The sequence below is a fragment of the Choloepus didactylus genome, chromosome 20 (assembly GCF_015220235.1).
Source record: "Choloepus didactylus isolate mChoDid1 chromosome 20, mChoDid1.pri, whole genome shotgun sequence".
NCBI classification, from domain to species: Eukaryota; Metazoa; Chordata; class Mammalia; order Pilosa; family Megalonychidae; genus Choloepus; species Choloepus didactylus.
In genome coordinates this window covers 8816288-8843141 of record NC_051326.1, presented here as the reverse complement: position 1 = coordinate 8843141, position 26854 = coordinate 8816288, and the positions used below count along the sequence as shown (strand labels likewise).

At 38.2% G+C, this 26854-nt stretch overlaps 1 protein-coding gene across 1 annotated transcript in view; it reads left to right on the top strand.

The window, feature by feature from the left end:
* LDAH (lipid droplet associated hydrolase) overlaps window positions 1-26854 on the top strand; it is a 150943-nt gene that overhangs the window by 72644 nt on the left and 51445 nt on the right. Inside the window, exon 5 of the mRNA XM_037812830.1 lies at window positions 25278-25512. Within this exon, the coding sequence (XP_037668758.1) occupies window positions 25278-25512 (235 nt within the window). The remainder of the gene's footprint in view (window positions 1-25277; window positions 25513-26854) is intronic.

Sequence of the window (26854 nt, the reverse complement as noted above, 5' to 3'; positions counted from 1 at the left end):
GGGATTGCGCTGGATCCAGGCTGTGCTTGTGAGAGCTGGTCTGTTTCCAGTTCATCACTACTCCTGGAGTGTAGCCCTTAGTTCCCACCAAAAGCCTAGGCGCCTTCCCAACTTTTTCCCCTCAAACCCCATAAGATTTCCAGAATCTCTGTTCAGCTTCTCAGCTTGTTAGCTGCTGCTCACATATCAGCAGATTGCTGAGGAGAAGACCTTTGTCAGGGCACTTCTCTGAGTTTCCTTTCTCTCTCGATTTTGGTACTTCGAATTCTCTGTTTTTGGTGCTCTCAAAAGGATTTTTTTTTTTTTTAATTTTGCCAGCTTTTCTAACTGTTCTTGGCAGGAAGATTGCTCTGCAACAAACTAGTGTGTGATCTCAAGCCCCATCACCATCATTACCAGTTGTTGTCCAGCTTCAAGTTCAAACTTTGCTTTTGAGAAGTCCAGTACCATTCTGAGTTTTAGATTATTTGTATGACCTTTTTTCCCCCTTTGGACAGTTTTAGAATCTTCACTTTATCCCCAATATTATGATGTTTTCCGATGATATTCCTTGGACTGTCAATCCTTTTTAATCTGGAAACTGGCAATGTTGTGTACTGAGAACTTTTCTTGTATTTTTTTTCTCTCCTTATTGTCTCTTCTCATTATTTGAGTGTTGTACCTCCAGAAATGATTCTCTTGACTTATTTTCTTTTCCATTGTCCATCACTTTTGTTTTTAGTTCCATACAATGAGAAATATGGGAAATTTCCTCAATTTTATCTCTCAGTTCATCTAATTGGACTTTTTAGTTTAGCTTTCATGCAAACAATTTCTAAGAGCTATTTCTTGTTCTTTGTTCCCTTTTTGTAGTATCTTTTTGATTTCATGGGTCTCTCTCTGAGGAGAGCAAATTTTGGGAGGCTTTGTTGGAATCCTGTGTTGTCTCTATTCATTCTGAATTCCTCTTTTCGTATTTTTATGTCGATCTGTACATAATAATTGAAGTGTTCCTCAAATATCTGATTTTCCTTTGGTGTCTATTCATATTTAAGAATGAAGCGCTAAAAGTAATACGAGGTTTTGCATGGGAATAGGGCTTTTCAGCTGGCCAACTTCACAGCAGGATGATTGGCCAGGTACACAGATGTTTTCTGTGGTGTTCCCAGATGTCACCATCTATGTGTATTTTCCCTGGAGCCATTCTGTTTATCCAGAAAATATCCTTAAGTCTCCTGCTTGAGGGGCAGCAGCCTGGAAGCCAGACAGCGCAAGGGGCTATATGTGAGTGTGTCAGCATTCAGTGTTTTAACTTTCACTTAAACCTCCCCCCCCCACACCTTTTTTATGGCCCTTTCCCCTGCCTTTCTCTTTACCTGACTTACCCAGCTTAGGAACCTCTCAGCTTCATTGTCTATACAGAATAAACCTGCAGGCCCTTGTTGGAGGAGGGGAGGAGGAATTGCCTGGTCATGTTGGATGAGGCAGGTGTCCTAGGGACTAACTGCCCCTTACCCAAACTTTCACTCGCTGCTGTGTGCTGCGCACTGGTACTAAGCACCCGAGCACCTATTGCGTACTTTGATGCATTCGTGAACAAAACAGAAGGGGGAAAAAGCAACTCTGTCTTCCTGGAGTTTACAGTGTACCAAGGGGAGATGATAATTAACAAACACAAAAATTTAAGTAAGTGAGTAGGCTCAAAGGTGATACTGCCTTGATTAAAGGAATGGAGCAAGAAAAACGGGATTTGAAGTGCCAGGGCTGGGGGATAGAGGGCAGTGGTGGACTACAGCTTTTAACATTTTATTTGACATATACAGGAAAGTTGTAAGAATGGAAATAGCACAAAGAACACACATATCTTCTTTACTTAGATTTACCTATTGTTGATATTTTACCTCATTTACTTTATGATTTGTTCTCCATCCATATACATACTCATAATATTTTTTGCAGAACCATTTGAGAGTAAGTTGAATATATCATGGCCCTTTCACCTAAACACATCCTTAAGTGTATAGTTCTTAAGAATAGGGACATTCTCTTACATAACCAGAGTACAGTTATAAACTTAGGAAATTAACATTGATAGAATAGTTTTATCTATGTTCTATATTCCATTTTTGTTATTTGACCCAGTAATGCCCTTTCTAGTATTTTTTCCCCTCCAGGACAGGATCCAGACTAGGATCAGGTATTGCCTTTAATTGTGATGCCTCTTCATTCTCCTTTAATTTGGGACAGTTCCATGATGTTTCTTTGTCTTTTCATAAAATTGACATAGTTGAAAAATATGGTTCCTATTTTAACAAAATAGAGTATTCCTAGCTTTGTGTTTGTCTCATGTTTCCTCATGATTAGATTAGGTTGGAATTCTCAGCTAGAATCCACAAAGGTGATGCTGTGTCCTTCTTAGGGTGTCACATCCACAGACCCAATATCCAGCCCCTCCCCACTGGCGATGTTAATTTTGATGACCCAGTCCAGGTGTTAGCCAGTCTCGCCACTGCATAGTTACTGCTTCTTTCCTAGCAATTAGTAAGAAATCTGGAGAGGAACTTTTTTAAGTTCATGCCATATCCTGCTCTTCATCAAAAATTTCTCCTAGATTTAGCATCCATTGCTTTTGCTTGTCAGATTCAATCCTTACTATGATGGTTGCAAAATGATTTTCTAACTCTAGCAGCCTCTCCCACATATACTAGGCTGCACTCACTTTCTACTGTAGGCAAGAGCTCTCCCTTCACTCTCATTTGTTTATGAGTATATTTTCCAAGCATTAATCTGGTGGCCATACAGGATAGATTAGCCGAGCAGGAGAAGGGATGCTTGGAATCTGTGACCTCTCCAAGGATGCCATTGGGTCCTTAAATCATCAGTCAAATTATATTGGTGTTTGGGCCTAGAATAGTGCCCCTCAGACACACACACACACACACACACACACACACACAGAGCATTGTTCCATAGGGGTCTGTGAATTCAGTGAGTAACACACATCTGACTAGGCAGGCCTTTGGAAGCAAAAAAGACATTTTTGAAGAACTCAAAACTAAAAGACCGCAAATGAGTAATTGCTGTCCTCACAGTTCAGTTTTCTGCCTCATCAAGGCATTTTCCTGGACTCCCTGAAATGAGCACTTTTTTTCCTGATCATTCAGTCTTAATTTTATTCCACAGTTGTGGTTATTGAGTTGCCATTTTCTAAAATTATTTAGTTCATTTACTCTCTTTTTCATTGATTAATCCCTTTAACCTTCAGTTATTTCCATTTTTCCTAATTACTTTGTATTCACAATCTTTAAAATCAACAACAAAAAAAATCAGAATCCCCTCCTCCATTTATGAAATTGGAAGACTTAAAATACCTGGAGTATTACAGGAAATAAAAAGAAATTATTTCAAGAATTTTTTAAAAACTTGGTTGAAGAAGTGGAATCATCAAGATGGAAATGAGGAGGGCAGAGCTGGTGTTCCTCCTTGGGGGTCCTGCCCATAGCGGCAGGGGCATGGTTGGCTCATCCATTAAAACTTACTGTTTCTTCTCTTATCATTCAGTTTTCCAAAACCTTCTGCTTTTTTCAGAAAAAGTAACCTGCTAATGCTCAGTGTCATTAACATTTACAAATATGTCTGATTTTCTGATAGCTCAAGATATACTGATTACTGCTGTCACTTGCAATGAAAGTACAAACAGGCTCTAATTAAAGGTAATATAGAAGCATCCTTTCATGCAGAAGAATGAACTGCAGTTCAATAATTTTCTTTTTTTGTGGTTGACTGGATAAGTTGCAAATTGAGGCAAGGAGATTTACTAAAACTAGCACTATTACCTGAAACATCTGGTAAATTGAGTTAAAATTTTATTTTTAACTGAAGAATTATTTTTCTCTGTTTCTCTTCCTTTGTGTTATTTGCGTCAATTAACATTAAATTTAACTTGACAGACTTAAACACGGATCTTTGGCTGGATAGACAATTAAAAGGTGAAAATAATTTTAGTGCAGAATTGTTGAAGGCATTTACTCATTCATTTCTGGTCTCCAGTATTGCTAATGAGAAGTCCAATGTTTGTCTTTTTTCCCCAAACTTATTTTTTGTTAGATTTGTTTGGGTATCTAAAATAAAATATAAAATTCACTATTTTTAAGGAACAATTTGATGTGTTTTGACAAATATGTACATGTATACATTTGGTTTAAGAAGTATAATTGCTCAGCATTAACTCCCTCTTGGTACCACGACCCTTTTATCGTTACCACCATGATCATGGTATGGAATATTCCATCATTCCAGAAAGTTTCTTTTGTCTTCCTTTGCAGTGATTTGCCTCTTCCCACAGATCTATATTCTATGGCTATGATTTTGTCTTTTGTACAATTTCCTATATGTAGAACCATGAAGTATGTAATCATTGTGTCTGAGTTCTTTCACCTAACAAAATGATTTTGAGATTGATGCATGTTGCAGTATCAGTCAATTGTTCCTTTTTATTACTGAGTAATATTCCATTGTGTGGATATGCTATAGTTTATTTATTCACTGGTTGATGGATATTTAGGATGTTTCCAGTTTGGCGTTATTGTGAATAATGATGCTATGAACATTCATGTGCTTCTCTTTCTCTGGACATATATTTTCATTTCTCTTGTGTACATTTATTTCTCTTGGATGCTTAGGAGTAGAATTGCTGAGCTTATGTTAGCGTGTGTTTAATTTTGTAAGAAACTGCTGGAGGGGTGACATTATCAACATGGGAATATAAACAGCTACTGAAAACTTTTCTCCAGAGATTTGACAAAACAAAGGGCAATTCTGAATTGTTTGAAACTCTGGAGTAGGCTATAGATTGGGGAAAGAGCCTGCAAATGCCAAATTGAAGAAAGAGAAGAAATGTCATGTAGGAACCTTCTGTCCCGGACCAGGCGTTCCTCTCCTCTCCCCCTCATTTGGTCTCTGTGTGGGAAAGGCACAGAATCAGCAGACAGAACCTCTTCCACCAGGGACACAGTCTATAAAATCTCTCACAGCATTGAGACATACCCCTACTGTTTGCAGACCCGGGGGACAGGGAAGGGCATTTCAAGGCCCAGGTTAGTGAAGAACAAAGAGACTGAGAAAACGTGGACAGAGACTCTGTTTCCAGCCCTGGGTCTGAAAACCCTTCCCCCACCCTTGAGGGAAGCAGAAGCCAGCAGCCGTTTCCTTGCCTTGGGGGTGACTGAGGTACTGGGTCACCTGAGGGAGTCCTCTACCACAGATGGAGCCCCACATCAAGCCAGATTTTGACCAGCAAAGTGAGGGCATAGGAAACCCTCAGTCTCAGCTCACTTGTTTAGAGATAGCCTGTGCTCGGAGGTGAAGTACCCTCTGAGGATGATTAAGTTACTGAACAGCACCATCTGCTGGACAGTCTGGAAAGTGCAAGGGAAGTCAAACACTTAAAAATATGCTCCAGACCCTTTATTAGGACCACAGGAGCTGGTCTACATGTCCTGTATGTGAACCCAGCCCTGTTTAAGCTGAGAAATACAAAACACCAAACTGATAAAGCAGGGCTCTAACACAAACCCAGGTCTTGCTGGCTGGTGGAAAACAGAGCACCACTGGAAGCCAGCAGAACTGTATTAGCACACACACTGAACATGCTGGGGTGCCCCAGAGCCTACCTCCCATCCCTGTGGCAGGCCAAGGTAGGTGCCTGATTTGGGGGGGGGGGGGGGTCTTGGGGCCAGAGCCAATCTGACAACTGGCCGGTGAGAGAAATAAAGAAAAGATGGAGATCAAAGATAACCAACAAGAAAACCTTAGGCAAAAGAGATAAAATAACCTCCAGAATAAACTAATCAAGAAAATCAAATGCCTAGACAGCAAAAAGTCATGAGCCACACCAGGAAACATGAGGATATGACCCAGTCAAAGGAACAAACTAAAACCTCAACTAAGATTCAGGAGTTGAAACAACTCATTAAAGATGTTCAAACAAATCTTCTAAACCAAGTCAAAGGAAAGAACCTGCAAATGCGGCAAAAGAGATGAAAGATATAAAGAAGACACTGGGTGACCATAAGGAAGAATTTATAAGCTTGGAAAAAACAAATGGCAGAAACTTTGGGAATGAAAGCTGCAATAGAAGAGATGAAAAACACAGTGGAGACATACAACAGCTGATTTGGAGAGGCAGAAGAAAGGATCAGTGAACTAGAGGACAAGACATCTGAAATCCTACACACAAAAGAACAGATAGGGAAAAGAATAGAAAAATATGAGCAGGGTCTCAAGGAACTGAATGACAACATGAAGCACACAAATATATGTGTTATAGGTGTCCCAGAAGAAGAAGAGAAGGGAAAAGGGGCAGAAAGAATAATAGAGGAAATAACCAATGAAAATTTCCCAACTCTTATGAAAGACATAAAATTTCAAGTCTGGGAAGCACAGCATAATGCAAACAGAATTGATCCAAACAGACCTACTCAAAGACACTTACTAATCAGATTTTCAAATGTCAAAGACAAAGAGAGTTCTGAAAGCGGCAAGAGAAAAGCAATCTATCACATACAGGAGAAGCTCAGTAAGACTAAGTGCAGATCTCTCAGCAGAAGCCATGGAGATGAGAAGGCAGTGGTATGATATATTCAAGATACTGAAAGAGAAAAAGTGGCAACCAAGAATCCTATATCTGGCAAAAAAGAAAAAAAAAATTCCTGTATCTCCTTTAAAATGAGGGAGAGTTTAAAATATTTACAGATAAACATACACTGAGAAGAGTTCATGACCTCCTCTGGAAGAAATACCAAAGGGAGTGCTACAGACAGATAGGAAAAGACAGGAGAGAGAGGCTTGGAGAAGAATGTAGAAATGAAGATATCAGGAGATAGAAAAAGGGTTGAGATTGGGCATTTGGTGCTGAAGGAGTATAGAATTTTTCAGGAGGATTGATTGTATAGATCCAGAAACAGATAGCACAATACTGTGTGATGGTAGTACAATATTGTATGTACACTGAACAAAGATGACTGTGAGTATGTTTGAAAGAAAAAGGTTAGGGATATGTATGACACCAGAAGGAAAGATAGAAGGTCAAGACTGGAACTGTATAACTTAGCGAAACCTGGAGTGGTCAATGATTGTGATTTAATGTACAAACATAAGAATGTTTTTACCTGTGGGAGAACAAATGAATGTCAGCTTTGCAAGGTGTTGAAAATGGGATGGTATTAGGGAAAAAATACAGTCAATGCAAACTAGAGTCTATCGTTAACAGTAACATTGTAATATACTTCCATTAATTGTAACAAAGGCAATATACCAAAGCTAAATGTCTATGAGAGGGGGATATAAGGGAATGGCATGGAATACTTGGCATTGGTGGTGGTGTCTGACCTTACCTTTTCATTGTATTTTATTTTATTTTTTCTTTTATTTTCTTTTCTTTTTTTCTTTTTCTTTTTTTTTTCTGCTTTTCTTTTCTTTTTTTCATTTTTCTCCTCTTCCTCTTTCTTTGCGGAAGAAATGGAAATGTCCTCATATAGATAGTAGTGGTGAATGCATAACTATGTGATTATACCAGGAACCTTTGACTGTTTACTTAGGAGGTGTGTGAATAAAACTCTTTAAAAAGAAACAGGGATACAAGTGCTGGAGAAAATGTGGAAAGAGGGATGTACCTAATCACTCTTGTGTGGAGAAGTAGAATGGTGCACCCCATCTGGAAAGCAGTGTGGTTCCACGGGAAGCTAAGTATGTGGTTCCCATATGATCCTGCAACCCTGTTATTAGTTATATACTTGGAAGAGCTGAGAACAGGGACAGAAAAGGACATTTGCACAGTGGGGTTTATGGTGGCAGTATTCATGATTCTCAGTGGATGGAGGTGGCCTAAGGGTATATCTACTGATGAACGGAATTACTAACTGTGATGTATACATACAGTGTAATATTGAGTAGCTACAAGAAGGAATGAGTTGTGAGGTATTCAACCTGGTGAATGGACCTTGAGGACAGTATGTTGAGTGAAATAAATGAGAAGTGAAAAGACAACATTATAATGCCTCACTGATATGGACTAACTGTAATGTGCAAACTCTGAGGATTGAATGACAGCATAGGTTATCAGGGGAAGGCTTAAGGTAAAGGTTCCTAGATTGTAAGCTCTTACAGCAGTTACATCTATTCCTAAGTTGTAATGGTTATTTCTAAATCCTGAGATGCTGAGCTCTTTGTATAACCTGTCAGTCCCTGGAACTTCGGGTATCTGTGTGACACCTGTGACTCAGAGCCAGAGTTCAGTAGCTATGAATGTCAGCATTACCCCATACAGCAGATGTTAAAGAGCTTGAGAAAGAGATCAGAATTCAGTGGGAGATATGAACAAAATGGGCTTGGTTAGGACTAAGGTAAATCAGACTAAAAGGTATAGGACGATAGTGACGGTGTTTTAAAACTTCAACTTCTGTATGAGACCAAAGGAAGAGATGTTTATTTGGTGCAAAATCTTTATTTTCTGTAGGACGCTGTATCATTTAACTTGTATGATCAGTTGATTCAAACACCATAGTAGAACTTTTTATAGGGAGTGAGATCTGGTTGGTTTGTACAGGTTAGCATGAAGCCCCAATATGTTCCAGAGTAATTTGGGCAGAGAATAAAAATGTATTTGCAAACCCCCCTTGTGGGACTGGGGAAAAATGTGGAAATATTAAACTTCCCCACCTGGGGAATTACTGATAGTCTCACAAGCATTGGGAACTACAAATTTAGAAGGCCGAGCCCTCTGTCTTGGGGATTGCCCTTATGAAGCTTGTTATTGCAAAGGAGAGGCTAAGCCTACTTAAAATTGTGCATAAGAGTCACCCCCAGAGAACCTCTTGTTGCTCAGATGTGGCCTCTCTCTCTAAGCCCACTCAGCAAGTAAACTCACTGTTACCTCTGCATGGGCCAGGACTCCCAGGGGTGTAAATCTTCCTGGCACCGTGGGACATGACTCCTGGAGATGAGGCTGAACCTGGCATTGAGGGACTTTGAAAGCCTTCTTGACCAATAGGGAAAAGAGAAATGAAACAAAATAAAGTTTCAGTGGCTGAGAGATTTCAAATGGAGTTGAGAGGACATTCTGGATGTTATTCTTATGTGTTATATAGATATCCATTTTTAGTTTTTAGTGTATTGGAATAGCTAGAAGAAAATACCTGAAACTGTTGAACTGCAACCCAGTGGCCCTGATTCTTGAAGATGATTATATAACTATGTAGCTTACACTGTGTGAGCGTGTGATTGGAAAAACCTTGTGGATCACACTCCCTTTATCTGGTGTATGGACAGATGAGTAGAGAAATGAATATAAAAAGTAAATGAATAATAGGGGGGTTTGGGAGGTATAGGATGTTTTGGGTGTTCTTTTTTACTTTAGTTTTTATTCTTTTTTTATAGTAATGAAAATGTTCAAAAAGTAATTGTGATGAATGCACAATTATATAATGGTACTATGAACAGTTGATTGTGCACTTTGGATGACTGTATGGTGTGAATATATCTCAATAAAATTGAGTTTATTAAAAAAACCAAAACCCAACCAACCAACAAACAAAAAAGAAACTGCTAAATTCTTAAGTGGCTATGTCAATTTGCAATTCCAAAATGAGATTTCCAGTTGCTCAACTTCTGTGATATTCTGTAGATTTTTCATAGATGTCCTTTGTCTGGTTAAATAATCTTTCTACTTCTTGTTAGGATTGGTCAAGTACTTTTTCTGCATCTGTTCAGATGATGCTATTTTCTGCTATGGTTTTTCTTTGCTAGTCTGTTAATATAGTGACTTATATTGACTGATTTTTCAAATGTGAAACTAAACTTACATCGTTGGGATAAACCCCATTCAATCATAATGTATCATCCTTTTTATATAATCCTGGATGTGATCAGGTAAAATTTATGCTTATGTTCATGAGAATATATTGATCTATGCTTTTCTTTTAATGTCTTTTTCTGCCTTAGGTATCAGGGTAATGCTGGATGAGTTGTGAAGTATTCTATCCTCTTCAATTTTCTAGAAGCATTTGTGTAAAATTTGCATTATTTCTTCCTTAAATGTTTGGTGGAATTTACCAGTGAAGCCATCTGGATCTGGAGTTTTCTTTGCGGGGAAGTTTATTTTCTTTCTTATTTTGTTTTTTAAACAACAGACTTCTGGGGCTGTTATTCACATACAATTTGCCCATCTAAAATGTACAATATGGTGTTTAGTACAGTGTTTTTTTAGTATATTCGCAGAGCTATGCAACCATCACCATAATCAATTCTAGAACATTTTCATCACCCCCCAAAGAAACCCTCTAACCATTAGCAGTCAATTCACATTTCCCTCCAGCCCTTGTGTAAAAAAGTTTTTAACCACAAATTCAGTTTCTGTGATAGTTAGAAGTTATCTGTTTCTTCTTGAGTGAGCTTTGGTATTTTGTGTCTTTCAAGGAATTTGTCCATTTCATCTAAGTTTTTCAAATTTATTGACTGTAAAGTTTTTATATCTTTCGTTTCTCTCCTCATCATTTTTGTGTTTTCCTCTATCTTCTTGAATATATGGAGTAGCTTTATAATTGCTTTTTGAAAGTCCTTGTCTAATAATTCTGTCTTCTGTGTTATTTCTGAATCAGTTTCTATTGATTGATTTTTCTCCTGGTTATGGGGCATATATTCTTGCTTCTTTAAATTTTTGATAGGGTGCCAGATGTGAATTTTATGTTGCTGCACATTACATATATTTGTAAGTCTTTAAATATTTTTGCCTTTGTTTTGGGAAATACTTAAGTTGCTTTGAAACTCTGAGGTTTTTAAGACTTGATTTTAAGCTTTGTCTGGAACAGCCTTTAGTCAGGGGTTGATTTGGGCTCCCTGCTAAGGCAGTGTGTTTTTGAGTACTCTTTCTGATGCCTGTGTGTTAGGAAGTGTTCTGGCATGGTGGGAACACTAACCCCAGTCCTGTGTGAACTCTGAGGCTTGTTCCCCTGCTTCCTTCCACTGGTTCATTACCAGTAGTTTCCTCAAGTGCTGTACTTCTCAGTACTCAGCTGAAAACTTGAAGGAGGAGAAAGGGGCACCTTCTGCAGATCTCTGGAACTTTCTCTCACTGTGTTCAGCTTTTCCTGCCCAGCACTCTGCCCTGCATATTCCAGCCACCTGGACCTACCCAGACCCCTCGACTCAATGGGATCTCCGCATGCTCTGGCCTGGGTACTGCTCTGGGCAGTGCACTGGGGCAGTCGTGAGACTTGCCTCTATAATTCTCTTCTTTACGAGTCCACTGTCCTGAACTGCCTGTTGTCCAGTGTCTGAAGACTATTGTTTCATAAAATTTGTTTGGTTTACTAGTAGGTTAAGGTGGGAGGGTAAATCTGGTTCCTGTTACTTCATCATGGCTCATATGCCATTTTAATTTTTGTTTCTTTGATTGTGATTTGTTTTTTTCCTGGAAACTTTTCAAATCTTTTCTTTATTCCTGGTATTTTGAAATTCCATGGTATTGTACCTTGACTTGGTGTCTTAGTTTGCCAGACTGCTATAATGAATACTGCAGAGTGGGTAAGTGTAAACATGGGAATTAATTGGCTCATGGTTTTGAGGCTAGAAGTCCAAAATCAGAATATCACAAGGCTTTCTTTCTCCCGGAAATCTGTAGCTTTCTGGTACTAGTTGACTGCAGTCCTTTAGGTTCCTTGACTTGTACTTCTGCTTCCTATCACATGGCAATGTGCTTTCCTTTCCTTGCTTCTGTGACTTCTGGGTTCTCTTATAACACCCCCAGTAATCTGGACTAAGCCCCTCCCTGTTTCAAGTGACCACACTTTAACCATAAATAACCTGTTCAAAAGATCCTATTTACAGTGGGTTCATGCCCACAGGGATAGGTTATGATGAAGAACACGTGTTTGCTGGGGTACATAATTCAACCTACCATACTTGGAATTTTAAAAAAATTTGTTCATTATCTGTGTCAGGCTGAAAAATGTCTTCCCAAAATATCAGGCCCTAATCCCCAGAACCGTTTATGGTAAAAGGTGTGATTAAATTAAGGGAATTAAAATGGGGAGATTATCCTGGATTTTCTGGGTGGACCCTAAATGCAGTCAGATGTGTCCATATAAGAGAGAGGCAGAGGGAAACATCACACAGACTGAAGCGACGTCACAGAAAAGCAGGAGGCAGCGTGCCCACAGAGGCGGACGCTAGAATGATGCAGCCAAAAGCCAAGGATGCTGCAGCCACCAGAAGCTGGGAGAGGCCGGGGATGGATTCTGCCTAGAGCCTCCAGTGAGACCACAGCCCTGCCAACCTCTTGATTTCAACCCAACAATGCTGATTTCAGACTTCAGGCCTCCAGAATTGTGAGAGAACACATTTCTGTTAATTTAAATCATCCAGTTTGTGGTAATTTGTTACAGCAGCAAAGTTTGGGGAGCCTTTCATTTATTGTTTTTGTTAGGCTCCCTTAACACCTTTTATCTTTTCTTTCTGGAACTTGTTTAGTATCTTGTTAGTTTTCCTGAATCAGTTCTCTCATTTTCTCTCCTCCTCCTCATCTCAGTGCTTTTGGTGGGATTTCTTCCACTCTTATCTTTCACCTTATTTACTGATTTTTTTTTTTTAATTTAGGAGATCGCATGTTTAATTTTTAAGACTTCTATCTTGTTTACTGTATGTTCTTTTTATACTCTATTCTTTGTTAATGTAATATTTTATCTCTAAACAAATTATAAATTCTTCTAATCCTTCCATGTCTTTTCTTCTTAGTTTCTTTTTTATATATGCTTTGCTTTGTCTTCCATGGTAGAGTCTTTACTCCAGTGTCTGGCAAGCTCTTGTTTCTTACTTAGATTAAGATTGTACATTATATTTTCTCTATGGAAGTTTTTTTATGGGCTGCACTGACTGTCAGCATATGGACTTTAGCCTTAACTGTTGAGTGATTAGATGCAAGTAAGGCACCTCAACTGGCAATATGGTAGGCCATGCCCAGGTTTGTGCTAGGAAGAAGATTATGGAAATATTTAACTCTGTCACAGCCAGAAATTCCATTCATTGTAACAGGATAAGTTCCTAAATGTGGAGGAATTGTCCATGACCCCCCAAGCCTTGCATATGAAAGTCTGCAATCCAGTTATGAGAATTGTTAACCACTGGAGTAATTTTGTCTGTTTTAGTGGGAGTTGATATTTTGGCAAACATATATCAATTTGGGGGCTCAAGAAAACATGCATTTTCCCTCCCTGAAATGAGTAACAACTTTTTTTCCTTATTGGCATATGCTCTGTGAGGGAATCTTTCAGGACTGTTTACCCCCACAAGACTGAGGAAGAGCGTATTGTGGTTTGGTATTACAGATGTCTCCCAGATTCATTAAAGATCGAGATATGTTTCAGTTTCATGGTCTCATTGTTTTGAAGTGATTTTTCAGAGGAATAAAGGAAGCATCTTTATCTCACAATAAAAGTCTGAAACAACATATTTTGTAGTGATCTGTGGGAAGACTAATTAGAATCACTCGCAGGGTGCTTTCTCTGACCGAGTGTGCCTCTTTCATTAATTGTACTCTACCGGTGGAAACTACTCCAGGGAATCTATGCATGAAGGTTCTACAAAGTTGAAAATAAAGGAAATGCTTTTATCTTTAAAAGACAGGTGGGACTTAATTGAGAACATCATAGAATTATTTCAAAATCAATTTGCTTTGATTTCTTATAGCAAATGTGCTCTTAATGCAAACTTTTGATGTATGCATTTGAAATGCATCAATTCTATCCATTGAAAATGTTAGCTGTATTTTCTGAACACCTATCAAGAGCCACTGAGGTGAATGCATTTTTGAATTGCTGACTAAATCTGAACCGGTAACAGAGTAGATGATTCCCAGCACTTGTGGCACCACCAGGAGAGAGGCTACCCTCATGAAGCTGGCATGTCTCGGAGTTAGTGGGAAGAGAAACATCCCCTTCCCAGACAGACCTGTGAGGAAAAGATAAGTGTAAGATACATCTTTTACACATCTTTATTTTTCTCTGTACTTAACAGGAGGACAGATGCTTCCCTCACCTGTCCTTTTGTCTTGATCTCACAGGGTCGTAGCCATACTAACTGATGGATTTGCTTTTTGCCAGACAGAGTGAAACAAGAAAGTCACACTTTGTGCCTTACAGTTGACATCTCAAAAGCTGGCAGTGTGCTCTGGGATGGCTTCTGTTGCAGGAACCCTTTGTTGCCTGGTGCTTGGCGTGCACCTGGAATGTACCTTTGCCTCTAAGCTTTTCCAGTGTATTCCTTGCCCTTACCCCAAAAACCTCTGACGGATATCTTTGCCTCATCTTAGTACAGATAATTTTATTTTTAATATTGAACTGATGTTTGCATGCTTCTTGGTATTTTTCAGCAAAGTTTAATGGGTAAAAAGTTTGTTTTCCTGATTTAGCGAGTAACCCCGTGCTCTGTTGTCAGCACTTGTGCATGGTAGGTACTCCACGAATGCCTGTCAAACACTGTCTTCTCCAAGGTCCTTTTCAAAGGTTCCCAGGCCCTGATGGACAGGAGGTCTCTAGTGTCCATTTTACATGTTTCACAGTACCCTTTATTTCCCATGTCGAGGTACCTACCTATCATGCGTTATTACAATAGCTCTCCCTCTAGGCTTTTCACCCTCTTGTTCACCCTTGTGTCTTCAGCACTCTGCACAGCTTCTGGTGTATTTTAGGTGAATGTGGTAGTTAACTGTATATGTCAACTTGGCTAGGCTCTGGGTGTCTAGTTCTTTGATCGAACACTTGTCTAGATGTTGCTGCAAAGGCAGTTTGTAGATGTGATTAGCATCTATAATCAGGTGACTTTAAGTAAAGGAGATTACCCTCAATATGTGGGTAGAACTCATCCAGTTAGTTAGGGCCGTAACAGCAGAAAACAGAGGCATCCTAGAGAAGAAGAAATTCTGCCTCAGGACTCATCAGTTCTTGCCTGAATTTCCAGCCTGCTGGCCTGCCCTACAGATTTCGAACTTGGAAGCCCTACAATCATGTGAACCAATTCCTCAAAATAAATCCCTTTACACACACTCACTCACACACACACCCTATTGTTTCTGTTTCTTTGAAGAACCTAGATTTATACAGGGCCCAATTATCTTTGATGAATGAAACAAATCAACAAACCCAAGTACAACCAATAAACCTAATAAATGATTCTTCCATCTCAGTCTGTCTGGGCCTAAGCTTTTAAAGACTGAAGTTGATAACTTAGAACATTCCTAATCCCATTGCCAAAAAATTGTTTGTTTGTTTTTGCTTCCTGTACACACAGTACAGTCCCAAGTTCAGGGAATTGCCAAATAGCAGTTTCTTGGAAATGGAATAGCAGCACCCTTTCACTTTCTGTATCGCATTGCCACTGAGAACCATGAGAGCCGATATTGCCGAAAGCCGTAGTAGTCATGTGAGAATTTTGTAACTGTAGACATGAAGATGGGTTTGCTATTGTCACTGTTCTCTGAATTTTGGATCTACCTGGAGAATAATGTTCAATTCAGAATAGCAAGCACTCTGTCATAGATTACATAGAGCAGCTTGTAAAGATCAGCAGTGGGCCTGTGAGTGTCATCATTTTCTGAATGAGGTTTTTAATGGTTCTGAATCCAAAACACTAAAAAAGAAATGGATTCCAAGAGATTTCAAGCTAAGAAAAAGAACATTTTGCATTTGAAATAAATATAAAGTGTATAAAATGATAAAAGGTAGAGAAGAATGGGTTATAGGAAGATTTTTTTAAATATTTGTAAGTTATATAAATACCTCTCTGCAAATATGCAAATATTCCTTGTAATTAAAACACTGACATGTAGATGAAATTAATGAAATGGCTCTTTTGTTTTACGTTTAGATAATTTAAGTGTAGACAAATCTCTGCTCCAGAAGTTCTGAGTATAATTCACATGAATGGAAAATGGTAAAAAGTGATCAGTTTCTTGAATGCCATCTATCTTCAGCAACCATGTTGAAATGGCAGAATTTTGCCTCAGTAATGACTAGTTGAAGGATCTAATGCTTTACTTCTTAGGATACAGGATGGTTATTTCTGAAGCTGAATGATTTGGTATTGGCCTGTCTTTAACAGTGAACCAGTCACTGAAGGAAATGATTCGTTTAAACACAAGGGAGTTGGGTCACCAAACGATGATGGCAAAGAAGTTCTTTTTTATAAAGACATACAGTGTATATAATGGTTAGTAGCATGAGCTCTGGAGTCACTTTGCTTGGGTTCTTATTTCATACCTGTCACTTTGTAGCTGAACCTCAGTTTTCTCAGAAGTGAAGAAATAGTCCTTACCTCATATGATTTTTATGTGTGATAAATGAGATAGTGTATGTAAAGTGCATTGACACAATGCCTAGAACATAGTAAGCCATCACTAAGTGATAGGCTGTAACTACTACTATGTATTCTAAGCACTTAACCACTGCTGAGCAAATTCTCGACTTACAGGCAGAACATAAGATCTCTCAACTCCATTGGAAATCTCTCAGCCACTGAAACTTTATTTTGTTTCATTTCTCTTTCCCCTTTTGATCAAGAAGGCTTTCTCAATCCCATGATGGTGGGTCCAGGCTCATCCCTGAGAATCATGTCCCATGTTGCTAGGGAGATTGACAGCCCTGGGAGTCATGTCCCACATAGAGGGGAGGGCAGTGAGTTTACCTGCCGAGGGGGCTTAGAGAGGCCACATCTGAGCAGCAAAAGAGGTTTTCTGGGGATGACTCTTAGGCTCAATTATAAGTAGACTTAGCCTCTCCTTTGCATTAACAAGCTTCATAAGGGGAAGCCCCAAGATCAAGGGCTTGGCCTACTACAATGGTCACCCCCAGTGCTTGCAAGAATCTCTCAAATGGAATCGCGAGGTCATTCTGAAGGATATTCTTATGCATTATATAGATATCCCTTTTAATTATTAGTGTATTAGAATAGATAGAAGGAAATACTTGAAACTGTTGACCTGCAATCCAGTATCCTTGATTCTTGAAGGTGATTGTATAACTATATAGCTTATACGGTGTGACTGTGTGATTGTGAAAACATTGTGGTTCATGCTCCCTTTATACATGTGTGGACAGATGAGTAGAAAAAAGGGGGAGAACAAGTAAATTAATAATGGGGTGGAAGGAAGAGTGTGAGATGTTTTGGGTGTTCTTTCATATTTTTATTTCTATTCTTATTTTCATCATTATTTCTTGGAGTAATGAAAATGTTCAAAAAATTAATTGTGGGTGTGATGAATGCAGAACTATATGATGATACTGTGGACAATTGATTGTACACTTTGGATGATTCTATGGTATGTGAATACATTCAATAAAATTGCATTAAAAAAAAAGTTGACTCCAGTAGTTTTCAAATGAGAATGCAAACTATGTGAAAATGTTTCCTTAGAGTAGAATGAATTGACCAGTCTGGAAGTTCTTTCTTTAAGGAGACAGTAATGTAAAAAATATTTTATCATGTACACAGATTTGGAAAACTTTTCTGCACAGATGTGTTAATAAAAATTGAGTATACTTTCTTGATCTTAGTGACTTTTTGTCAGTAGGTTACTACATGAAGAATAAAAGAAACTTTTATTTCTGTGTCTTACGCTATCACATTTGAAATGTAAGTTTCATTGAAATGATCATTACGATGTCTAGAAAAATTATGTTTCACCCAACAATTAATAACTGTTGTTCTCCACAGGCAAGGGAGGAAAACCAGTGTCATCAACCAAGTATTAGTTGGGCTTACATTTTTGTGAGGCAATGATGCATTCCCGCTACGTTAGAACTTCCTTATTGTTTCGGTCCATTCCCATGACTTCAGAGTGCACTTTAATCCTGAATTTCTTGTTGATGTAGATCAGTCAGCTGTAACTTCTTCGTCGCTCATGTATTTTTAGTTTCCCTTGCATGAAGCTTTGTTTCACATAGGTCCCGGTGATGTGTCGTGTATAAATAGTAATGGATTGCTTCCTGTTACTGCCAGCTGATTTGATCAGTCTGAAGTTCTCGTGTACTGGGGGTTATATAGCTAGTATGGAATCTGTGTAGCACATTTTTTGGTTTGACAGTAGCTGTATTTACCTAGTCCCTAAATCTTTGAAGACATTTTAATAAGCACAGAGAAACCCCTTCTTTGGAGTGAGTAAACTTGAAACTAAAATGAGTAAAGAGATATCATAAGGGGCTAAATTATGAGGCATCTTGGAAAATGGATTGTTTTCATTAGTTGATTTTTCTAGTTAACTGTAGATGGACCAGAGGGAAAATACCTATTTCTAACTTTGCTATTTAAATTGTTTGTAGCATGTTCTAGCATGCTTTTCTGCTTTCATAGAGTACAGTAGAACTTAATTGAGTTTTACTTTTCTAATGAAGAATCTGATTCACATAGGGATCCTAGTTCTGAATATTTCCTCTTATCATCTACAGTGTTATTATAAATGCAGACGTGCTAGGGGATTAGGATTAAATGCCCTGAACTCATGTTATTCTCTAGAATTATTTTTTTAACCAAATTCTTGTTAATGGTTATGTGCCAATATTTTATAAAAGTTCCCTGGAGGAGATAATAAGATTGAGAATTGAACAGTTGGATTCAAGTTAGTAGAAGTTGCATTATGCTGTGGCATCTGGTTTTCAAGAGATCACTTGCGGGGCATAGTTGAGGAACCTGAAAATAAGCAAAAATTTTTCTGTGCTTTCAGAGTAGAAAGCCCAAAGAACATATGAGCTGTAAGGCTTAGGATGTCCCACTTGAAGCTTATTAACTCTTTTTTTTACTCATAGTTCCAATAAGCTGGTTTCAAAGAAGAAACAAAACTTAAAATATCTCTGCTTGTCAGCACATACACATCTACCTAATATTTTGTTGTGACATAGCATTCCATTGTATCAGTGTATTGTAATTTATGTAACCAATCCTAATTATCAACACTCATTTCCAATCTTTTGCTGCTTCAAATAATCGTTTTCCATATTTCTGAACTGAATTTTTTCCCCTAATACCTTTATCATAAATTTAATTCCCATATATTCTTAGAACTGTTACTAGACTCTTTTTCATTCCATTGAGCATTGTGATCCTTTTCTGGTATTAAGAATTTTAATTATTGTAGCTTTATAATATATGTAATATTTGCTAGAGCTATTCTCCCCCTTGTTTCTCTTCTTTTTTAGAATTGCTGGGTTATTCTTATATTTCATTTTCCAGATGAATAGTAATATAACTTGACACATTTCAAAATACGAATCGTCTTTTAGTATTTTAATTGGGATTGAAATGAATTGCTAGATCAAGTCAGTGGGAGAACTTATATCTCTTTTGAAATAGGATAGCAGAAATGTCTCTTTGGGTCCTTATTACATAATTTTTTTTATTATAGAAGTTATAGGTTCACAGACATATCATGCAGAATATTCAGAGTTCCCATATATCCACTGTTATTCACATATTACATTAGGGTGATACCTTTGTAACAATTGATGAAAGAATACTATTATAACTGTACAATTAACAATAGTCCATAGTTTATATTAGGGTTCACTGTGTTGTACAGTCCTATGGTTTGGTTGATTGTTTTTTAAATTTTATTCCAGTAAATATATGAAACCTATAATTTCCTCTTTAACCACATTCAAATGTATAATTCAGTGGTGATAATTACATTCACAGTGTTATGCTACCCTCACCACCATCCATTACCAAAACTTTCCATCATTCCAAAAATATTCTGTACCAATTAAACATTAACTTCCCATTCCCTACTGCTTCCCAGCCCCTGATAGCCTGTATTCTAGTTTCTAACTCTATAAATTTGCTTATTCTAGTTATTTAATTTCAGTGAGATCATAACACTATTTGTTCTTTTATGTCTGGCTTATTTCATTCAACATGATGTCTTTGAGTTTCATCCATGTTGTTTGTTGCATGCATCAGAACTTAATGCCTTTCTAGGACTGAATAACATTCCCTTGTCTGTAGAGAGCAACTTCTGTTTAAACATTCATCGGTTGGTAGCTGGATACTTGGGTTGCTTCCATGTTTTGGCACTTGTGAATAATGCTGCAGTGAATATTGGTGTGAAAATATCTGTTTGAATCCCTGTGTTAAACTTTTTTAAAAACTTGTTTTAGAACTTGTTTTAACTTGATCTGTAAATAATGGTAATTGTGCCTTTTCCTTTCCAATATTTATAACTCTCATTTGCTTTTACCTTGCCTAATTCCATTGATTTAGTCATTCCTGGATAGTATTAGTACAACAGCAACCAGGATAATCCTTCTTTAGAGAGAGTTTAAAATATTTTCAGACAAACAGACACTGAAAGAGTTTGTCAACAAGAGACTTGCTCTACAAGAAATGGTAAAGGGAACACTGCAAGCAGATAGGAAAGGACGGGAGAGAGAGGTTTGGAGAAGAGAGTAGAAATGAAGACTGTCAGTGAGAGTAAAAAGAGAGAAATTAGAATAAAATAAAATAAAATAAAAAGATATGATATAAATTCCAAAAGTTAAAATGATAGGAGACATTACGTTGAGTGAAATTAAAGACAGTAAAGGAGATTTATAATACAGAACTATCTCATGTCATGGATTGGAAAACTCAATACTGTAAAGATATTACTTCTCAAATTAGTTCATAAATTTATTACAATACCAGTCAGAATCTCAACAAGATGTTTGTGGAGTTTGCTGAGCCAGTTCCAAAATGTACATGAACTAAAAATACCCCAGGCATTCTTGAAGAACAAGAGGGTGGCGTTTAAATTACTCTACATCATAAATAAGACTTTGTGCTCTTTGCCCAGAGTTAAAGTAGGCTAGTGGAATAGATTAGCGAGCCCTGAACTGGACCCATTCATATCATATACACACAGGATTTACAACAGAGAAGCAGAGAAGCAGGGAAAGCAGCTATTACAGTTAGTAGTTCTGGGACAATTTGTTTTCCATATGGGAAAAAATTAAGTTAGACCCTATTCCACAGCACACATGAAAATCAGTTTCCGGTAGATTATGGACCTAAGCGTGAAAGGCAAAACCATGGAGCTTTTAGAGATATTACTGGAGAATATCAGCAGCCAAGGAGCCTGCGGGGAACTGTGACCTGTGGCAGGTCTGGCTGCCTCACCGTAGTGTGTTCCTGCAGCTCCAGGGGACTAACAAACCAAAGTCCAGCCGAAAATGAGAAGGCAGCTTCGTCGTTGTGTCTGCTGCTGCCGCAGCCGCTAACGAGAAGTTAGCTCCTCAGCCCCAGTGATGAGCTATTCTATGGGCTGGCAAAGGTAGCTCCTTCTTGGCGGTTCACCTAAGACACTGCAGTGGAGGGGCGAGACACCCTCCTTCCTTAATGGCACGGGTTGCTGTGCATATATCCACACCTGTTTGAAATCTCGTGTCTTTTTAAGTCCAGCAGATCATCATGTATCACTTAAAGGAATAAAAGGACTTAATGATGGTAGAATTACCTAAAAGATAGAGGAAGAATTCTGAATTTGAAGGTGGAAAAATCAGTGGTTAATTGTAATACCACTCCAAATGCTGAGAGATTTTGCATCCACTCTGCCTCTGAGATCCTTAAAGCATGCTGCTCGGTACGAAGCGACGTGCCAGGTCCCATCTGGCACTTTGACATTAGACAACATAATAAAGATTTACCTTCTCTGTGAGCCCCGCTCACTCACTTAGGTAATTATACTTTAAAAAAACAGAAGAGGGAAGTATAATACTTAATAAATGCAGTGTTGTTTAAGAGTTACTGCTGATCTACATCCACTTCAGCACTTAATATTGTCAGGCTTCTTAATATAATTAATATGCCACATCTCTAAGAGAGATAGCAGTCACATTTGACTCTGAGCCATTGGCAGCAATCCTGAAGAATAGCTTTGGACAAAAAGGCAAAGATGAAGTTGTGGCATACCCATGGTACATGGAATATGAAAATAGGGAGACTTCTTTTACAGAGCCTAGAGACACCGGGAAGCTATTAGGTTCATTTCTAATGCTTCCTGCAGCTGAAGATAATTATAGTTATATTGTGCTTGTGCTTACCCTGTACCTCCAGCATCATAATGATTACTACTGAATCAGAAGTGCTGCATCTCTGTTATGCTAGAAGGAGAAAAAGAAGATGACCAAATATCAGCAAAGTCCTGGGATTCAGGGCTAATTTCATTCCTTCTCTGTGTGTGTAGCACTGTGTTGTAGTTCATGCTGCAAGTGTGATTCATTTAATTGTCTTTTCTTATCCAGTCAAACTTCACAGGGATCCCATACCTTTGTACGAGTCTTTGTACATGACCTTGGTACAACCATAGCCATGTAGGCACCCGGCTCTGAGTTGAGGATTCTGGACCATCCCTGATATTCTGGGGTCTACAGACTCTGCACAACAAGTTCCTATGAGTGCTTTATTTGGCTTTTATTAAGCACAGCCCATCCAGCGTCTCCTCTTCTGCTCTGTACCTGAGAAGATGCCAGGGTGGCAGAATCTAGCTTCAGTGTCCTGGCTGAGACCCTGATTCATCTGAAAAGCACATTAGAAGCATTTTGCAATGCGGTGTTATCCATCCAGCATTTTAAAAATCATCTGAAAAAGATGTGGCTCCCTTTTCTCAAAGAATGTCTTTTCTTCCTCATCAGGGCCATGCGAGCATTGAAGGAACAGCACATTCATACTTTTGTGACAAAGGAGGAGATCCAAGGGAGGTCGAATTATGTGACCAAAAGAGAAACAACTAAAACGTCTCAGTTATTGTTGAGAGAAAAGGAAAAGTCTGAAGGAAATGGCTGAGCTGTACTAACAGATATGACCATGGGAAAACAAGAAGATACTATGACTAGAATGAAAAAAGTCCTCAACAGTTTTTGCTCTCAAATCTCTGTTCTCCCTAATAGAGAGGCATGGAGACAGACATACAGCCGGTACCTGATCACCTTCGACATGCGGGCCATGCCATCAGACAGGTTACTGTGGAAAAGGGCTCTCGAGATCAAAGATGGAAAAGAAACTTAGTCCACAAAAAACTCACTTTTACTCTCAGGACCTACCAGCAAAAGTGTATTCAGTTCATCCAGAGGAGGAGGGCAGATACGTCAGGGGAATGGTAAAGCAGTCAGGGGAATAGACTCACAGCTGAAGTTCACATCAGAAGGCCCAAGCCCACGTTTGAGACAGATAAGAGGTAGCATTATCTGACTTACAAAGAAGGATTTTGAATGAATGAAAAAAATCCTGATTTTGGGTTAAAGTAGAATTTCTTAAACAAGATACAAAGAGCAGTAACTATATAGAAGACAAGACTTAAATTTGACTACATCAAACTTAAGAACTTGTCTTTATTAACAAAGAAAAAAATGACGTAAACAGGCAAGTTACGGACTATACAATATGACAGAGGACTGGTATCCAGAATAAAAAACAACTACACATCAGTAAGAAAAAACACAGGCAACCTAATAGAAAAATGTACAAGAGACTTGAATAAACACTTTGGAGGATATAGAAATTGTCCAATAAACATATAAAAGCTATTCAACCTCATTAGTCATAGAAACACAAATTAAAGCCACAGAGATATCACTATATACCAGATGGGTCAAAATTAAAAACTTGGCTGTTGCCAGCTGTGGTGAGGATATGTAAAAAACGTGAACTCTCATGTGCTGCTGATAGGGTTGTAAACTGCTACAACTACTTTGGAAAACTATTTGGCATTATCTACTAAAGCTGAACCTATGCATAATTAACCTATAATGCAGTATTGCACTTTGAGGTGATCCATGCAGCAGGAATACAAGGACATTTTCTAAGAGACATGTGCAAAAAATGTTCATAGAAGCATATTTGTAATATGCCTACATTGAATGCAATCCAAACATGTATCAGTAAAGTAAGTAAATTGTGATACGTTCACACAGTAGAAAACTATATAGCAAAGATAATGAATAACCTGCTGCATATACAGATGTGGATGAATTTTATAAACATAGTGTTGAGTGAAAGAGTCAAAAGACAAATGCATACTCTGACTCTATTTATGTAAAGCTCATTAATAGGCAAAAATAAATGATAGTATTAGGGAATGATAAGTATTAGTGTAAAGCGAAAGAAGGAAGTGATTCTATTAAGGGATGAGGAGGACTTGATATAAAGCAAAGTTAGAAAATGATTGATATAAAGTAGGGAGATCAGAATAGATATGAGCGGAGGAAGGAGTTGTGATTGGAAGGTGCACATGCAGGGCTTCTGGCAATGTTTTGTTTCTTGACCCACATAGCTGTTCATTTTATAATTATTTTTTAAATTGTACGTTTTTATTTTATATGTTTATCTGTAGTTATATGTAATAATTTAAATGGTTTTTTTAAAAAAGTAAATCCTTTCCATTCTCATTTCCATTCTGCAGTCTGTTACTATTGATAATCTATTCCATTCATATTACTCTGTTAGTAATAGGGATTATACCTAACTATTTTGACTTTTTTGATCTCCATAGAAGTTTTTTTTATATGCTATTTTTAAAAATATTATTATGGTAAATAATGATTAATTTACAATGGTTTTAATGATGCTTTTTTTCCTTTTGGAGTAGTATTAGAATGTATTTCCTAATTTTCTGATGAATTGAATTGAAATAATATTTTTGTCTTTAAACATTTTCCCATGTAGATAGAAATTTCCAGCTTCTCTAGTCCCTGGCCTGTACTTTATTAGGGTTGAATCAGTTAGAATTATATTTGGTCCTCTTAAAGATTATCTTTAGCTTGAAAGATTATGGAATAGAAGAGTTTTTCAAAACTGAACTATCTACAAATGTACTGAATAAAAGATGCTGAGTAGAAATGGTGTTCTTTATGTGGCTCTCCTTTCCTGTGGTATCATCATTGGTCAAACAATTTGATATAACCACTTTATTAAAAGTGGTACAGTAGTTCTTAATTTCTGCAATCCTTCAAAGGAGTTGTGAATTGCTATCACAAGTGGCTAGGAGTTATCTAGAGTCTGATTCCTCCGCACCTTGAAAATTAACCCCAACAACTAAAGGGGCATCCTTCTGTCCTCCCCAGGCTGGCTGTGGATGGAGAGTGCAGTGGGCAGCGTGCTTTTCAGCCTGAACGGATCCCTCTTCATCTCTAAACTGGCCATCTGTCTCTACGCTGTAGAAGAACACTTAATCAAGTAATGCTCTGCCCCTTGAGAAAGCTCCTGTCAAAGCATGTTCTCTGTTTTAGGTCGTCCGCACCTTGCTGCTCTTTCCCACGATCGAGCGACTGTCACAGACACCCAACGGCAGGATCGCCACCCCGATCCTCTGCTGGCTTCGCTATGTCCTCTACGTTATCAGCTACCTACTCCTGAAACCGTGCCCTGAGAAAATCAAGTCCTTACTGCTCAGAGTGGGCCTTAATATGATGAACCTGTCAAGTGAGTTTTCAGTCAGCAGCGTATTGGAGCCATTCTGCATTGGTAAGCACCTTTAAAATGTATGTGTTTATTCTTATATGAGAAAGTGTTTAGAAAATAGTTTAGAAAATAATCTCAGACGGCGGATGAATCTCAAACGAAAAATTATTTATTGTTTTTTTTTCCCCCAAAATGTTTAAAACTAACAATGAATTAAATGAAAATTTAGTAAGGGCAACACTGCTGACAAATAGAAAAACTCATATCTAACTTTAATTTTAACCTCATGCTTCTGATTCTCCACTCCAGCTGGAGGATGGTGAGAAGGAATTCTGTACAAAGTGTACTCCTTACTGGGGTCCTTACAGGATTCCAGGGTGTGCCTGTTAGTTCAGTGGGACAGTTGTGAGAGATAGCTGAAGGAAGCCAGGCCCACAGTTCCCACAGAGTGGACAGGTGATGCTTTTATTTTCTTCCTTTAAGTGTTTTTAGAGGTCATTTAATTTTTAAAGTAATAATTAATGGTTATGGTAAGATATTATAATACTGGGTACTTTGTTGATTGTTTTCTGAATGTGCCAAAGAATGTGTTTCCTACTTTATTTTTTGGCTTCAAAAATTATTTTAAAATGCTATCTCTCTTTTTATATGATACTAATTTATACTGTATTTAAAAGTGACTTTCATAATAAAATAATCCCAGTTGCTTAATCTACCAAATGAGGATGACATGCTGTTCTGAGGAATAAATGTGATAATCTATACAAAGCTTCTAGTATTTTATTTATAAGAGGCCTCCAATAAATGATAGGACAGTAACAACAGTTGAAACAGCAGCTAATAATCATCAGTGCTCAGTCTGAGCCAGGGACTGTCCTTCGCTTTTACCTGTGGGCCTCAGAAGAAATCATGAGGTTTAGGTATTATTACTGTCCACATTTTACAGATGAAGAAACTGCGGTTCAGAGAAGTTACGGGATATTTTAGTTTCTTTGGCTGCTTAAGCAAATGCCATGAAACAGTTTGGCTTAAACATTGGGAATTTATTCACTCATGGTTTTGAGGCCAGAAAAATGTCAAGGTATGACCAAGGCAATGCTTTCTTCCTGAAAACCGAAGTTCTGAGGCTGGCTTACAGCAGTCCTTGGCTCCTTTGTCACGTGCCAAGGCACATAGCAGCGTCTGCTGGTCCTTCCCTTCTCTTCCAGGTTCTGTTGATTTCAGCTTCTGGCTGCTATCTCGATGACTTTCTCTCCCTCTCCCCCTCTTCCCCCTCCCCATCCCTCTCCCCCTCCCTCTTACCCCCTCTGCTCCCTCTCCCCTTCTCCCTCCCTTCCTCCCCCCACCCCATGTTCATTTCATTTATAAAGGACTTCAATAATAGAATTAAGACCCATCCTCACTG